Genomic DNA, 17,972 nt, shown 5'->3' with positions numbered 1-17,972 from the left:
CGTGCGCATCAAGACCGTCGCCGCTGACATCGGCAACTGTTACCAACGCGCAACAACCGCTGATTTGTCGGAGCTATAGAGGATGAATACGGAATATTAACAGTATAGGCTATGGACTAAATATTTAGAGAATCATTTATTCTCTTAAAAGATATCTCATCAACGTAAATATTTAACCTTTCCTCACGAAGTAGCCTAATATAGGCACTGGCCATGCGCTCGCGCGCTTTTGGTCCGCCTATGCCTGGCATTACTAGTTGGATGATATGGATGATGTGGGGAGTTAGATTAAAACAGGCAGGCTACGAGTTTAATTAAGGAACCTTAGGGTTCAAGTCAAATATTAACCATCAATAACACTTTGGCGCATTGATGTGCGCCAGGGAAGCACTGCTGGGGTGTCCCATGTTTGAGTGAGACGACACTGTTACCGGCGGTCTTTCTCCTGGGACCTATAACGTCTAGCCTATGCTGTTGGGTTTGGCCAGTAATGCCTGACCCATCTTCACTCTTAAAGAACCGGACTGAGCCTCACGGGCTGGAGCAGCTGCTGACAGAGGAGGGGAACCGCCGGCCTGCCTGGGTCATCGCTGTCCTGGCCAGCGTGCTGATCTTCACCACGGTGGTGGACGTGCTCGGTAACCTGCTGGTCATCGGCTCTGTGTTCAGGAACCGAAAGCTGAGGAACTCGGGTAAGAACTGATATGGTAAAAGCCTAATACCAGTGAGTTTTCAACCGTTTTCATATCAAGGTCCATTATTTATTGGGCATTTGAGCCATCCACCGTTTGATGAGATTTAACCTCTCAGACCCCAAGTCTTAAAATATTTTGTTATCGTTGTATAAGATGTTATCCTCAATTCCATGCTGTATTGACGTTGGTTCCATAGAGAGATATCTGTTATATAACAGCAGGCAAACGTTGATCAAAATAACAATTCTTCTACATTCTCTAATTGTGTAGACTTCTTGTAAATTAAGTCATCATGCAGATGTTTAACAATAACTTAACTCTTGAGAGCGTAAATTGAAATCGTTTTATGCTCTCAAGAGTTAAAGATCTATAAGGGTCCATTTGGTTACCAACTCTCCATCATGTATGCATATGCATACGCATATATGCATGCATATATATAATATATATATATATATATATATATATATATATATATATATATATATATATATATATATATATATATATATATATATATATATATATATATATATATGATTTTACCATGCTTGGTACATCATTATCAGACCTACATTTATCCTACTAGTTGTTGTTTAGGCCCAAAATTAGTGAAAATACAGGTTGTAGCAAGTTGTAGCATTTGTAGAAACGGGCCTTAAATGTACTGTAATTAAGAAATAAAGAGTATTGTATGTATCTGGGCCCTCATTTGTAAAACAAATGTAGGCTACATATAAAATAAAAGATAAATAAATAGTACAATAAAACAGTTGGGCAGTGTTGTCAGGGGCTGACTGTCTTTCATCACGGCTGGACTGGGACAAAACATTTGGCGCTGGCATTGAATTGCCTCAAATCAAGTATAGTCAGGGGCCAGGGCTGCACCTGGTAAATTGCTGAATGTAGGTGAAGTGAATGGGCTCTCCAAATCCGCTTTACGAATAAGAACTTATGTGGCGTGCTCTCCTAAATGTAGTTTAATTTGACTGAGACGCAGGCAGTCACTCGCACACACACACACACACACACACACACACACACACACACACACACACACACACACACACACACACACACACACACACACACCCCCCCCCCCCCACACACACACACACACACACACACACACACACACACACACACACACACACACACACACACACACACACACACACACACACAAACAAGCCAATGGCTTTCTTGGGTTTTTTAATTCCTATTAGCTGACCTTGTATTGAACTGTACTTTCATGTGCTTTTTCTGCAAACTTCTAATAAAGTGCTCGATCATTCAAACACACACACACACACACACACACACACACACACACACACACACACACACACACACACACACACACACACACACACACACACACACACACACACACACACACACACACACACACACACACACACACACACACACACACACACACACACGCTGTTACACCGTATTTGTTAAACGTCCTATTCTGTGACTTCCGTCATTGCAGTGATGGCAGGACGCAACCGACATGCACAGAATTCGATAGGTAACCTGGTGTAACGCGTGACCGGGCCTGCCGATCGCCGCCAAAAACTAATTATTTATTTCACAACAGCTCACAAATCATACTGCTGTGCTATATCCTACTTCACCAAGCAGATATACTGTAGATGTTTTCTGCAAGATGATTTCAAAATCTTTTTGTGTGTTTTGTAATCTGTGGGAAATGTCTCTGTCTTGGTACAGTTGGCAGGTAGTTAAAACATTTCAGCTTGGTTTCCACCTGTGGGTGCACAGTCTGTCTTCTCATGGGAGCCAGGTCTACCAGTGGTGGGCTCTCTCATGGGGAGACTGTGCTCACAGAGTCTGTACTTAGACTCAGGTATTCTCATTCTGCCACTGTGTATTCTCTGTTTAGGGCCAAATAGCATTCCAATTTGCTCAGGTTTTTGGTTGATGATGTCAGATAGTTTTATTTTAGTTTTCTGATTTGGTTTAGTGTAGTAGGGTTTCTGGCTGTACTTTTGTTTGTGAACAGTGTCCCAGAACTAGCTGGCCGAGGCGGTATCTCTTGAGTCTCTTTCATATTTTGATAATTAGCTAATCGTATCACACAATAGTTTTTTTTCTCTTTTGGGATGCAGGGAATGCATTTGCAGAACTGCATGCAGTCTCAATTTGACATTTGTCCCACTTTGTAAAGTGGCCCTCAGGCCTCTAACCATTAAGGGAATTGTGTTCAATAGTGGCGTCCAATATTTTGAGCCAAGTTGTCCAACTTGGGCTTCATTTTAATGGCATGCCTTACTCAAGACATCCACAGCTTTGTTCAAGTATTCTGTGGTGCTGATGCTGAGGTAGTTTTAGTAAATTATGTTCTAGGGCATATATAGAAATAATGTATATTTATGGTGCTGGAGGCAATCTATATTGTTGTGCTGTAGTCTCTCTTTCTCTCTCTCTCATCTCGGTCTCCACTTCTTGCGTTCAATAATGCTATTCAAGCAGAAAACTTTAACGGAAGCAAAACACTTGGACAATACTAACAGAAGCTAATTAGTTGTTTAACATCCGCAGGGGATTCCATTGGAAATGCTGATATATTGGTCTACTGCAATTTAAATGGCATGGGTGTGAATGTGTGACTTGGGCATCTTCATGTATAATTATTGACTGTATTTCATTAAATCTGGTGTGGACGTACTATAGGGGATGTGTAGCCTACTAAAGGTAAATGTTCTCAGGGAAGTGGTGACCAATTGGACCTTTCTGACCTAGCAGAATACATTAACTCATTGTGGTGGTGATATACTGTATATGTTATTCCAGAACCCCCAATAACTATCCCTGTTTTTATGAACTTTGGACAGTGAAAACATAAATGGATTTAAAATACTGAGCAGATAGGCCTATATTTCTGTCAAGTTATGAAACTTGACGATCAAAGAAGCTTTTCAGTCAACATACTGTGTAAAAACGTGTGAAAGGTAGTGCATTGTAACAAGCCTTGTCTCAGGTACAAGAATACTTGTATATAAAGCCCGCCCACAGAGTACAGTATTCTACTGTGATCACAAAAAAAGGAGAAAATGGGCTAGTAATCTTTATTGACACAGTTCATTCGCAGTCTGGGTACTAGCATGACAAATATGTATACTCTTTTATAGTATTTGTAAACATGTTTTATACGCATGTATTTATACTATTATGATTGTATAATAATAGGTGAGGTTCTCTATAAGCCCTATGGGCTTCTAACTTGTCTTGCACAGTATCTGTTCATGTATTGTTTTTATTTTGAAATTGCTGTGCTAATAAATAAAACTCAAATAAAACTCAAACAGTTGTATGTACAGTCACCCCACACAGATTGTCCAACCCCTTAGGGCAGTGTAATTTACCATTGCACTGCAACTAACACCAGAATTAAATCCCCTCAGAGCACAACACTTATTGCACTCCAAGAGTAATCGCTCTTCACCACAAATGTACCCATAACATAAGGGCACACATGTAACACCTGAGGATCTAGCCGGCTACCACCGCTGCTTTCCCCAACCCGGTACTATGGCCTTTTCATATTGGCCTATTATAGCGCCACCAGGAGGCCACAATAACCTACCTGACCTGGCGGAGACCTGTGCTCCGAGGAGCACGTTTTCTAGTTTATTATAATTTTTAGTGATGCATGCACCTTCTTATAGTTGATGATGCCCTTCTATAAATGTGCGAAATCTCTGGGTGTGTGCATGTCCCGTCCGTGTATATCGCAGAGGACACGAGGGAGTGCAGAACAGTAGGAAGTCAGTCAGATCGTGGTTGAACAGAACTAAACTGCCCTCAAAATTTTCGGAAACTTAACTTTGTCAATTATTTCTCCCATTCAGCTTGTAAGGATCGGACATTCGTGGAATGGGCAACACAGCTAAACGTGTGGGTCTGTAATCGCTCTCGTTTTGAGCAACCTGCCAGCACACACTTGCTGAGAGGTTTGTGCCAGTCACAGGTGTGTGACTGGCACAACCTTGGACCAAGTTCTGTGAGGCTGGTGAAGTCAAAGGAAGACAACGACCCAAGAAGACCGGGGGAACCATAGGTTTTCTTCCAGAGATTTACAGGCAAGATTTGCACAACAGTACCAAAGAGAGATGTCAAAGTTGCAGGACCCATGCTCAGGCGACTGGCACACACCTGTGACAGGCACACACCTGTGATTGGCACACACCTGCCTGCAAATGGTACCAGGGCTGACACCAAATAATGCGTAATCTGTGTAACGGAACACCAGCTTCACTTGCCCTATTGCACGGGCCTTATCCTGAACGGACAGACGTGCCATCTTTCCATGGGGGCAGTGTTGCTGCTTGGAGCATACACAAACTAAAAAAAAAATAAAAAAAAATTGCAGAACCCATGCTCAGGGGGTCACACACTTGTGACTGGCACACACCTCTCAGCAAGTGTGGGCTGGCAGGTCACTCAAAACAAGAGCGATTACCAACAGAAGCATATTGAGGGATTTTGGCAAATGTTTGGGGGGCACTACCCACACGTTTAGCTGTGTTGCTCATTCCAGGAATGCCCGATCCTTACAAGCTGTACCTTGTTGTAAAGGTGACTAATCAACGATAAAAATGATATAAAAGTCAATACCAATTGGTATTATTGAAGGGGAGAAATGATCGACTGAAGTTAAGTTTCCGAACTTTTTGTGGGCAGTTTTATATAGATCCACAAATCTCCATAAATGTGCGTCTGTGTCCATTTTTTGCCCATGGAGATCTCTATCTAATTATATGTCTGTCTGTGACATCTCTTCGTCCTGAGCCACTACATCTAGTGCAGTGGTCACTGGTCACCAACCCTAGTCTCCCTGTCCCTGTACTGTTGGTTTTCTAGCCTATATGGAAGTTAACTGCTCCGAACTTTCTTGTCATTTGCACTGTCCAGGGACTAATTAAACCTGGAGCATGAACAACCTGGTAGGATATAGACCAGCTGAACAAGTTGTCCCCGAGGGCCAGGGCCAGGGTCAGTGACCACTTATTTAGAGAGTAAAAGATGGGGTTCGGGGATAGGGGATTTGCAGTAAAGCACATTGAATTGTCTTGCTGTTTAAATGTGCTATACAAATAAACTTGCCTTGTCTTGTACTTAGAGCCATGATTGCTGACTTGAATGAGTGTTGTGTAAATTTAGAATTTGTTAGCATTAATAATAATATAATGACAATATTAAATAACACTATAATGAATGACAAAACACAAAAGTAAAGTGTGTTCAACCACTGATTAGTTCCGTTGTTTGAGACTTGTCAATAAACCAGAGGCGTCATTTCATTAAAAACTAGAGGGTGGCAAAAAAGTGACCACTTACACCGATTTCAAATATAGCAAAAATAGACAATCTAAAAGTTTGATGCGTGCAAAACGGGCCCCTCCCGCAAACTTTGAAAGCCAATTGTAGTCAAACAGAATGGAATCCGAAAAATCGGACAGATATATCTTGATCACATGACTACAGAGATATGGTGTACCAATTTGAGTAAGGTTTAGACAAAATCGGTAAAAAGAAAAAAATCACACCCTGTGTGAAGTGGGCGGTGTCTTGCTAGCTAATCACAATACTGAATGGAGTCAACCAATCATGTACAATACATAAATACATTTATTGAAACACTCTTTATGAAAGTCATGAAAGTCATATTCCGATGGAAGTGATGGAAGAAACCATAACTTAAAAAAAACAAATTTATGGGTTTTTTTAAGTTATGGTTTCTTATATAAGGCTATGCACATGTGTCATGTGACACTGGCCAATCACAGTCCTGAATAGACTGTGATTGGCCAATCACGGTGCAGGGTTAGGCGGGGTACATTTTTGGCCAATCACAGCGCAGGATTTGCTGTACAAATATCCAAACCTCACATATAGGGGCGGTTTCACCGCCCAAAAACGCAACATGGTGAAAGACTTGTCAGGTGGAAATGGACGTGGCTTATTTGGGTAGTTGCATAATGATCCAAGAGTCCAAGGGGAAAATAATTTTGATTGTATGACCTACGGTTCAAGAGTTATAGGTCAAAACGTGGATCTGCCTATAGCACCTTTTATAGCAAAGTGCAAAGTTTCACGCTAATCGGCTTTGGAAGCCAATCTTAGCCAATCAGGATGGAATATGAAAGATCGGACATATCCGTGTTTTCTATGGAGATAATGTATAGGAGTAATTTCTATACTATAACAGGCCGATGTGGGCAGAGGTCCTGTTCTGGCCTCCAGGGAGTGTGCATGCAGAGTTTCACGCCGATCGGTCCAACGGTGCCGGAGTTTAGCTGCTCACAGACGGACGGACGGACGGACAGGGGCGAAAACATGTCTCGGCCACGCCTTCGGCCTGACGGAGACAAAACTAGGGAGTTTTTAAAGTGATTTATGTCTGGTTGCTAGTAGGGGTGTGCCGATATATCGTCCCGCGATATATCGCGATACGTTTTCGTGACGATATGTATCGTTTTGAAGAAAAACAAATCGTTGTTTTTTTTACAATAATAATAATCAGGCATGCAAACAGCCCCGAGGTGAAAAGGGTGACAACATGTTGTTTTTTTCAGGTCAGGTGTCACACTATTGTAAAAACAGAATTATTTGTTTGCATTTTTTCTCCCCCATATATTTTCATAATAAAAAAGTGCGTATCGAAATCGTATCGAAGTTGTGAGCCAAATATCGTATCGTATCGTTTGGTGAAATTAGTGTATCGGCACACCCCTAGTTGCTAGGGTGACCACCCGTCCCGAAATTCGCGGAACAGTCCCGAAGATATGAAAAAAAAAAAAAAAAAAAAAAGGTAAAATCAGGCAAAAATAAGAATTAAATAACATAACCCTAACCTAACCCTAATCCTAACCCTAAAACCGAAATAAAGAAACCAAAAACTGGAAAAAAAACGAACCCAATCCGCCCAGAACCGCGCGTGCGCGAAGGTGGTCCTCATGCACACGCGCTGCGCGCGCGTGCATGTGTCCCGCGGTGTCCCGCGAAACGGGTTCATCTGTCCACTCAATGGACCTGTTTGAAGGTGGTCACCCTACTGGTTGCAGAAAGAAAACAAGTCTCTAAGGGTGGATTCAGACTGGGTCCGATTGATTCGAACCATTCCCGAGTACGATTGGCCTCTCCCAGCTGGCCAGCATTCACATTGGCCAATATTCTTCCGTACCCGAGAACAGATCATTCAACAGTAATGGTAAATATGTGCCTCATGGGGGCGCTGTTGACTATGGGGCTTTGGGAGATAGAGAATGTCATTCACAGAAGAAGAGTCACTTGTCAGAGTTTAGAGTGAATAATAAAGTTTGACTGTGTTCCTGACGTTGTCTTGAGTTATAATAACTGAACAACAATACACAACCAAAGCAGTGTGTGCGTTGGTCTTCGAAACCTCAAAATGCAACGTTGTCTCTGTTATTATCAGATATGATAGTGACGTCACTGACGCACCCTTGGTATTTTGGCAGTGACGTCACAGACTAATCCTTGGTATATTCATCCTAGAGGCAGCGTTACGCTACGCATGTGTTTTTTGTTTATGTTTTTTCACGGCTCGCGCTACTCAAACACTAGCGGGATTATTACTTCTTGTCAACATTCAAGTAGAACTATGAGAAGGTATAACCCAGCTAAAATAATGTGTCATTATAAAAATATATAAAGCATATATGATTAGAAGTCCACTTCCTTCTGTTGGTACGGATGGCTTCACATTGCATCGTTCCGTACCCGAGTACGCATGATCCGGATCCGAGACTACCTCCGGAGGCGGTCTCGGGTACGGTACGGTGATCCGTTCCGGGGAACGATACGCACACCAACCCAAGTGGTCCGGGGTGCGCACTCTGGACCATAGTCTGAATCCGCCCTAAGTGTTGATCTAAAATCAGATTCATTTGCAAAAAACGGTGGGGGAAATATGTAATATGTAAAATATATAAAAGACCTGGATTTTTAGGTTAAATGTGAACGAGGGGTGGCAATTGCCGATGCCATCCCATGGAACCCCAAATGACGCCCCTGTGTTAAACACTCGATAAACATCTTGTTTAGAGTAGCGCTCCTTTTCGTCCTGTGTATGCGCAAGGTTTTGAAAAAATAGGCAGAAGGTTTGTTACCTTCCATACATTTGCACAGCAACTTCCTTGTTTGTGCAGGCAGTTGTGGGGACTACTTTCTTGCAGAAATTATTCTTGTAGTGAAATAGTTGTTAAACATGGTTTTAATTGGGACATGTCTATGATTTCAAGTTGTCATATTTGGTAACTGTTGAACACAATATGAGTTGTGCCTCACAATGCCCCTTAGCTGTTCTAAAATCCACATGAAACCACCGCCTAGTGTGGCTTATTGCTTTAATATAGCCACAACTGAGAAACCACTGCCTATTGTGGCTTATTGCTTTAATTTAGCTGCAACTGAGAAACTGATCTGATGATGACACTATATTAACCATTGTGTGTAGATTTAGTTTTCGCCTGGATGATTTCCCCTTGCACATTGTCTTTCATACTGTGTGTGTGCAGTCTCCAGATCACTTATTTCATGTGACCACAGTTGGTTCTGAAGTTCAGCAATTCTTCCTAGTGCAGTGCCTACCTGAAAAATCTCTACTCACAAGTAATTTCCATGAGTAATTCCCTCACAGGTATCATTGGTTTATTGAACAGATGTTGAGACTTCCATAATTTACACAAATCAAAACTGATGCAAGGAGACCCTGTAGACATAAACATCTTAGAGATGGCAGAACAGCTGCCATGCAGTTTTATCCTAACGCTTTATACATGTTCCCCCACATGTTTTCCCCAGCTTCCTCTGCTAAAACATGGTTGTATAAATATGGTGTTCGCTTTGACACGGGCTCCTTTCTTTCATGTTGCATTGCATTGCGTTGTACAATACACAAGTTAGTTACCCTTGCTCACATGTGTGTGCGTTGGTGCGTTGCTTTTGAAGTTCATTCACACATAATGCAATCTCTAACATTGCTTTGTGTGTGAAACAGTGCTAGGTCTATTGTGTGTGGGCGAAGAAGACAGGGTTGTTTCCCCTGAGATTGTCTTTGAAGGGTAGCCTATTACTGAAGGTGTTGCAAAACTTACAAAAGATCATTGCACATCACAGCAATTCTCTTTACAGACATTCTATCGCCCCCATCTCTCTGTGCCTTAATAACGTTTTTTTGTTTTATTATTACTAGACCATACCCGTCGGGGGAGATGAGCACCCAAAGTGCCTCATGGTCCGCTCACGGATGGTCCGCTTGTTTCACGGGTGTGGCAACACCGGCGCTTGTTTCACGCACATGATTTGGCAATCCGGGAGCCAGCGAACACAAAAACGCAAATAAACAGCTGACATTTGGGGAAAGCGAAAAACAGGCTTCGCTGTTCCATGCACATGGTAATGGTAAATGGCTGTGTGCAAATGCAGAGCAATTGCTCCAGCCACTGAGGAGAACCGGGCAGAAGAGATTTTGGGGACGCACGCATGCACAGAGCTTTCTAGAATTATAGGATGATTATTATTATTATTATCATTGCAACAGCTCTTTCAAGTTTACACCATGAAAAATAAGAGTCAAAGGAGGATCATCCCTTACAACCATTTCCGATTTGTACATACAAAGAGTATTATATAATTTGATATAAGTTAGTCCAGGTGGTTCAAGAAAAAACAAATCGTTCCACCACGCAGCTGTAGACTCTACAGCATACCATAAATAAGCATACCATCAAAAAGTGGGGGAAAAAATGTACTGTAGGATCTTAAGCGCCACAAATATTTGCTCATGAGCCTGATGGAACTCTTAAGTGAAATGTGTTGGTTAAGCCATCTTGAATAAAATATACTATTTGCATTAAATCATTTATGGACCTGAGTATGCAGTTACTACAAATATTTTTGGCTAATTTTACATTGGTTTACTTTCTTGCACTTGCTTGCACATTTTGTCCCACAGAACATTAAGCTGTCTAAGCATGGCTACGATGGCTGGCCCATCTTTTCATCCGTCCGTCATACGCTTTTATCCCAAACAAGATATCTCAAAAACTACACGCTGGATTGCCATGGAATTTACTGTGCACCTTCACGCCCCCCAGAGAGTCAAACCTACTGATTTTAGTGACCCCATGGCCTTTCCTTTAGTACCACCATTAGACCAAAATCTTAACTCGTAAACAATATATATATATTTTTTTTCAATTAAATTCAATTTTATTACAATGTTATTAATGTTGTTAAGTTGTCTCAAGACACTTTACATGAGCAGGCAATTTTGCGACAGTGGCAACGAAAAACTCCCCCTTAACTGGAAGAAACGTCAGGCAGACCCAGCCTCTAGGGTGGGCGGCCATCTGCCTCGACCGAGAGGCATAGAGAGAGAGAGAAGGAGAGACAGAGAGGGACGTACAAGCAAAGACAAGTAGTAGAAATAACAATAATACTAAATACTAGTCAATACCCGGGAATGTTAAAAACGCATGGTACTGCAATGCACTCATAAAACGCAGTGTGTGTGGACACAGGCCCTAAATGAATGTCCTTTATTATAAGTTTGCAGCGTATTTTGTGTTCTCTCTGTTTGGCAGACTGGCAGTGTAGCCAACAAGCAGTGTGTAGCCAGCGGCTAGAGATGATCATCCTATAGCTTGCTGGGCTGTAACCCATACGCTGAACTGCCAATCTCCGGTGTTTACACAAAAACACTAATAAACAGCTTACATTTTGGGAAAGTGAAAAACGGGTGTTGTCATTTTGTGCATATGCTAATGGTCAATGCCTGTGTGCAATTGCTCAACCTACAATTTAAGTATACAAGTTAAGTATATAATAATATAATATAGTATAACAATGTTTGATAGTATATAATGGCATTGTATAAGAATGTTAAGATAATATACAGTATAATGGTATAGTATTATAAAGTAGCAATACACAGTCGTGCTCCATGGAGAGGCCTGCTACACAATCATACCCTTGATCTGCAGCTGAGGGTCCGTAATACTAAAAAAAGCATTTATTTTGTGTTATTAATTTGTATTAATTCAAACTGTTGTTTGAGTACATCCATAATGTGAATATTACACGGCAGTAAAGAGATGTCATTTTTTCTTTATTCTTTCAAAATGGCCTGTATGAATGAGGCATCAAACTATGGGAAATATTTGCAGACGCATTTATTCACATTTATTCATCACTCTCCCGGTGGACCATTCCCGATGGACATGCTTTCATTCTCTTTTTCCCACAAAAACAAATGTTCTGTGCTGATTATTGAGAGGACAATTTAGCAATTAGCACTTTCTGTGTTTTGCAATAAAATAAAATGTTCATACTGTACAGCATACTGTTCATCATTTTATAGACAGTGAAAGTGAAACTCTCATACAGTTTTGTTGTAATAGGGTCAAGAGGTCAATCACTGGGGCTGAAGGGGCACTCACACCAAAAACAAGCTCCAAAGCGACGGGCAGCCATTCATTTCGAATCGATACTGGCTACATTGAGCTACACTGAGCAATGGGATGCCTGGCGACAACCTTGCAGGCATTTTTGCAACCACGGGCGACATACGAAAGCCAAAAATGTAAATATATAATATAAAAATAGAAAGAGTGAGTTTATAAAAGAGTAAATTATAGATAATACATTAAGTTGGAAGCCACATATAAAATATATCAAAAAAAAAAATATCAAAGTCATTATCAGCATTATATAAAGTAAAAGATTCTATAAACCAGTCATCATTATATACCTTGTACTGTTACTTCAAACTCCCATACATTACCTACTGTGTGGAGGTGTGGGTAAAAACAAACACAGACCCAATTTTCATTCTAAAAAAAAAAGCAATAAGAATTGTAAACAAAACTGTTTACAGAGAACCAACAAACCCACTCTTTATTTTATTTTTTTACTTTGTTTTTATTCTTTTTTCTTTTTTAGAACAGGTAGGTCATGTTGGGCATCACATTACATTAAATGAGTACATTTCAGTTATATTTAACACTCTTATGTTGCGGGCTATTCAGTCCAGAGGAGAGGGATCCTAAGCTGAAGTAACTTCAGTTCTTTTGTTGAGAGATCTCAGTCTGATTGTCTTTGTTGTTAAAGTCCATGATAATTTGCCAGTAGATATTCCAATGATACACTCCTGAGTCTTGGAGCAGGTTTCCAAATATTGCAGAAAGAAATGTATATAGGAAAGAAAATATATCAAACCCACTCTTTATTAAACTGAATACACTGAAATATAAGGACCTCAGTGTTCTGTTCGTTGAGTCAATGATGACCATGCCCTTTAATTCCAAGGCTTCCTTATTTATATCAACCACATGTGTACAATGTTTGTCAGATGCATGAACTCTATATGAACTCACTTCCAGTCTCTGTGCTTTCATTATATAGGTACTGACACACTACTGACACTACTGACACCTTGTGGCTACAGACAATAGATCATGATCATAGATAATCATCACACTCAGGACCTGGTTGATTTCAAAACTATCCAACTCATGTACAAAGTAAAAAACTGTCATTTACCAAATAGTATCCAGAAGTTGTTTCAATGGAGGGAAAGTAAATATGACTTAAGAGGAAAGTATGTTTAAAAAACTAAAAGTAAGAACAAATTCAAAGCTTCACTGTGTTACAGTTAAAGGTGTGGAATTATGGAACACCGGTAGTGAAGAACTGAAGAACAACATATTGAAAGGATATTGTAATGAGCTCTGAAGATGAACACAAGAAGCTGTTTTTTGTTCGTTTGTTTCTTGTTTCCATAGTATTTTCATTACATAGATTTTGAATCTTTAATTGTATTTCTAAATGTCATTTGATTGGGGTAGGACTAGATAAGTTATAAACGTCTTCCTATGCCCTTTTCGAGCACTCTAGAGTACTACATGTATTTGTTTTTATATTTTCATATTTTTTATTATTTTATAATATTAAGAGTTTACTATGTTTATTTTATGTATTCTTTGTCTTTTAACAGTGTCCGAAATAAACCAATCAATCAATCAATCAATCAATCAATCAATCAATCAATCAATCAATCAAACCCTTCAGAGAACTTCATAGGGATGCAGAGCCGCTGCCTAACGCTGCTCAGTCTGTTTACCGTACACAGAATGCTGCTCAGTCTGTTTACCGTACACAGGATGCTGCTCAGTCTATTCACCGTACAAATAATTCTGCTCAATCTGTTTACCATACACAGGATGCAAGTCTATTTCCATCCAATCACAACCTTAAGGCACCCTTCAGGGTTCAGGTGCCTACATTTTAAGTAAACATTTGATGTCTTTTATAAGGGAAAATAAGTGTCAATGCGTATCAAGAATACTGTTATAATCCAACAAGCAGTGCCAAAATCCATATAGTATATATATATATATATATATATATATATATATATATATATATATATATATATATATATATATATATATAATTTTGATATACATTTTTGATAAGAACATTTGTGCATGAACCTGTGGCTGAGTACAATTGAAAGCAGAAGAAGTCAATGAAAAGTTAGTCAGAGATCTCTGCCTACTGTAACGTCTGGTAACATCTAAATCAATTCAGCCCATAAATTGAGGTAAAGATCTCTGATCGTCTGGTTACGTGAGACCAATAAGTTAACATGCGTGGTTCTTGTTTTCCTCTTAGCAGGGTAGCTGTAGCTCCACTCCCGTCACTCCCCTCTTTGCCCTGTAGGCAAACTGTATGTCCAACATACATTCCAAATTATATTCAAATGTCTGCGTAACAAGGGATGTAAGGGCCACAGGGCATCACAGATCATATCATATGTGTCCTCCAGTGAATATTGTACAATAGAGTTCAAACTACTGTGGCCTGGTCAGGTGCAAGGAGCAGCACAGCTGCCTCTAAGGGAATCAATAACAGGGATTTTAGACTCCCTAGGGTAGGGCTCTATTTTCGGCCGAAGTTTCTATACCCACTATTTGGGGATTTAACATGGCGCAACCCATGCAAAATCTTCTGTCACCAGCCTTATCCCTAAAACACCTGCGCTACCCGTTACATTATGCATAGGTGTCGTTTGGGTGTTGCCAAAGGTCTTGCTCTGTCAAGATGACCCATTAGGCCAGGTATATTAAGTCATTGACTTATTTCAGTGCATTGCCTCATCCTGTTGTCAGTCATACACTTTCTATTCCACCTCCATGCTGAAAATAATTCAAGTAGTCAATGAGATTGCGGAACAGTGAATAGGGTGAGAGGAACAGTATTGCCATCCTTGGATGGGCATCAAACCACTCCCCGATAAGAGCATACCGGCGAAATCTGACATTTGTCCCAAATTACTGTGTGCAGTGGCACATCAGCCCTCACCAACCCACTGTTATCCTCAGGAATTAAATTGCCAAGAAAGTCTGGCACATCATTATGGCCATGTTGTCATCAAAATCAGTAGGGCTAATCATGCAATGTGCCGAATACATTGACATATCTTGTATGTAAAGGAGACATTTTGGCCTGAGGTTGACACAATTGGAAAGGCTATGGGAAGCTCCACTCCAGTCAGTTCAGGTGGAAATGTGTTACCAAGTTAAAATGACTACTACTACTACAAATTTTGAACATTGCTGGCGCATAATAACCTACCTGACCTGGCGGAGACCTGTGCTCCGAGGAGCACTTTTTCTACTTTTTATAAATTCTTTGCAACTCTCAGTCCCTTTCATCCATCACAAAAAGGGTTATCCAGAGTTTAGACAAGACAACTGCAGGAATAGCTACCAGCCATTTGCATGAATCCTCTAAGATTTTCCTTTACTTTAAAGAGCTGGTGCCATGTTTTTGCACTTTTTCTGTTTTTCATGTGTCTATGAGGTTGATAGAACTTCATAAAGCCCCCCGGTGGTGTTTTTATGGTGTTTTATGTCTTCTCTGACTATTTGGAGTTTCTTCCTGGAGGCTGAAACCTTGAGGGTCAAACGTGCCAATATAGAAACAGCGCTTTAGTGACATCACAAAGCCATACCCTCCCCCTCATTATCATAACACAACAGGTGTGGGCATGAGGAGGAGGAGGGACTAGGACAGGTGGGTGGTGCTAAGGTGGTGGAGGAGGTGCTAAGGTGAGAACCAGGTATACTTAATGAACTGGAGGCGTGTCCACATAAAAACATAATTTTAACAATTTCTGTACACTTTTTTTTTGTTGAAAAAAATCCTTACATAATAATAATACCTTATGATCAGGTTTTAGGGTTGAAAAATATCATGGCACCCCATCTTTAAAGCATTCACTTTCCTTTTATTAAAAACAAAGGGGGTTTGTGCAACTGAAACTGACCATGTTTTTATGTAGAACACAGAGGCTGATCAGACAGGACAGAGGGAGAAAAATAGTTGATGTTTTTTTCATCAAAGAAAAAGAGACATTTGTTTTCGCCCTCTGACTTGATTTCTGTTTGTCAATTTGAAGTGTAATCACTTTAATGAAATCCGCATGTGGTGATCCTTTTAATAAATATCCCAATGTTCCATAAAGAATATAAGTCATGTTTGTGTACGTATCCAACTAGGAGACCATGGTGCGCTGGGTTTCTATTGATCCATTATATATAGGCTGAGAGAGTCTGTCTACAGTATCTATGGGGCTTTGCTGGATGTTCTATGTGTAGGGTATGTGCTTTATTTCTTTCATCTCTGGTTGGACTGGATTATCTTTTTCAATGCGGTATTGAGGCAGACACAGGTTGAACATGACTGCCGGAGATGTTTTTGCAGTTTTAAATTGCAGTGGGACTCTTCTCAAAACCGAGCTATAGGCTTGTTTTGTACATATGAGATGATTTATCCTACATTAGGTTTGAGTGTTTGCTCCGTATCTCTATTGGATATATTATGTGTACAATAGGACAGATAATGGAAAGACAAAGGGAAGAGACAGATGGAAAGATGGGCCACCGTGGAGAAGTGAAGAGCAGAGTGAGTGAAACTGTTGCAAAGGGGTGAACACATGGAGGATGATGGCAATGCAAAATAGAAAAGAACATTGTGCAGTATAGAAACGGGAGGAGGGAAAGGATTTGAATTTTGTCTGTGCCAGTAAGATAAGTGTGATGAGCTCCTGTTATGTCAAGAGGCACAGATGGACCGACGGCTGTCATATGCCATCACAATCACGTAACGTTAGCTATAATTACTATGGGTGCTAAGACTAGTGTGACCCAGTAGTAAACAAAACACACACACACACACACACACACACACACACACACACGAACACACTGGGTCAAATGTTATTTCATTGGATGTGTGTGTGTGCACATACTGTACATCTATATGACTCTGCAATTTCATCTTCACCTAGCCATATAGATGTCCGATGGACCATTCCAGCTAAAGATCAGTCATTGTTGTGCTTTATTCCTTACCAAATCCCCTTGCCCATGCTAGAACCCCCTGTCTACCATCACCATGCATTATACATGCGCTGAGATAAGCTGAAGCTCCTTATGTAACCATTTCTCAGGCCCTTGGGCTTGCAGGGTATAGAGGTGAAAGGAGCGAGGGATCTTTCAAGCAGGAAGAGGAGGAAATAATAGACAAAAGAGGAGAGATGATAAAATAAAGAATGTGAATGGAGGATAAGAAAAAAAATGAATGAGAGCACGGCGTGGAGGAGGTGGCTTAAGTATCTTTATCTACGCCATTGAGAAGATTAGAACAGTGATCAAAAGGCTAGAGTGCTGACAGACAGATAGGCAGGCAGGCAGACAAGCAGGCAGGCAGACAAGCAGGCAGGCAGGCAGGCAGGCAGGCAGAGAAGATGGACAAGCCGTTTATCTCTCGAACTGGACATGGCCTTATACAAAAATGCAGAGATGTAGAGGCTGCAGATAAAAGTTGAGGGAAATAAGTAGAAAGATAAGATGAGAGCATTTAACAAGAAAGAAAGTCAGGCAGACAGACAAGTATGCAGAATAAAACACTTGTTAACTCCTTTGAACTTCAGACCTGCAAAGTTGGAGTTGAGAAGATCCAACAGAGACAGATGGTCTGGAAAGCAATGGAAGAGTTTGTTAACCTACTCCTGAATAGAGTAGCCTATATTACAGAGACGTACTGTAAGATCAAGGTGTGTTATCTTTTTTCCCTTCTTTTTTTCTATCTTTTTTTAAATCAGAATAGGCTTAGTTGCTTAGATTCGTGGACAATGAAATATCTGCTTAAGTG

The 17,972-nt window shown here is 40.6% G+C and overlaps 1 protein-coding gene across 1 annotated transcript in view; it reads left to right on the top strand.

Moving 5' to 3' along the window:
• Window positions 1-402: 402 nt before the first annotated feature.
• mtnr1bb (melatonin receptor 1Bb) overlaps window positions 403-17,972 on the top strand; it is a gene marked incomplete at its 3' end in the record, with an annotated part of 45,028 nt that continues 27,458 nt past the window's right edge. The window contains exon 1 of the mRNA XM_080435526.1: window positions 403-692. Coding sequence (XP_080291652.1) covers window positions 491-692 — 202 coding nt within the window. The 5' untranslated portion in view covers window positions 403-490. The remainder of the gene's footprint in view (window positions 693-17,972) is intronic.

Source organism: Gymnoscopelus braueri (genome assembly GCF_963280865.1).
Source record: "Gymnoscopelus braueri genome assembly, chromosome: 8".
Taxonomy (NCBI): Eukaryota; Metazoa; Chordata; class Actinopteri; order Myctophiformes; family Myctophidae; genus Gymnoscopelus; species Gymnoscopelus braueri.
The sequence above is the reverse complement of the archived record's forward strand: the minus strand, read 5'-3'. Positions and strand labels throughout refer to the sequence as shown.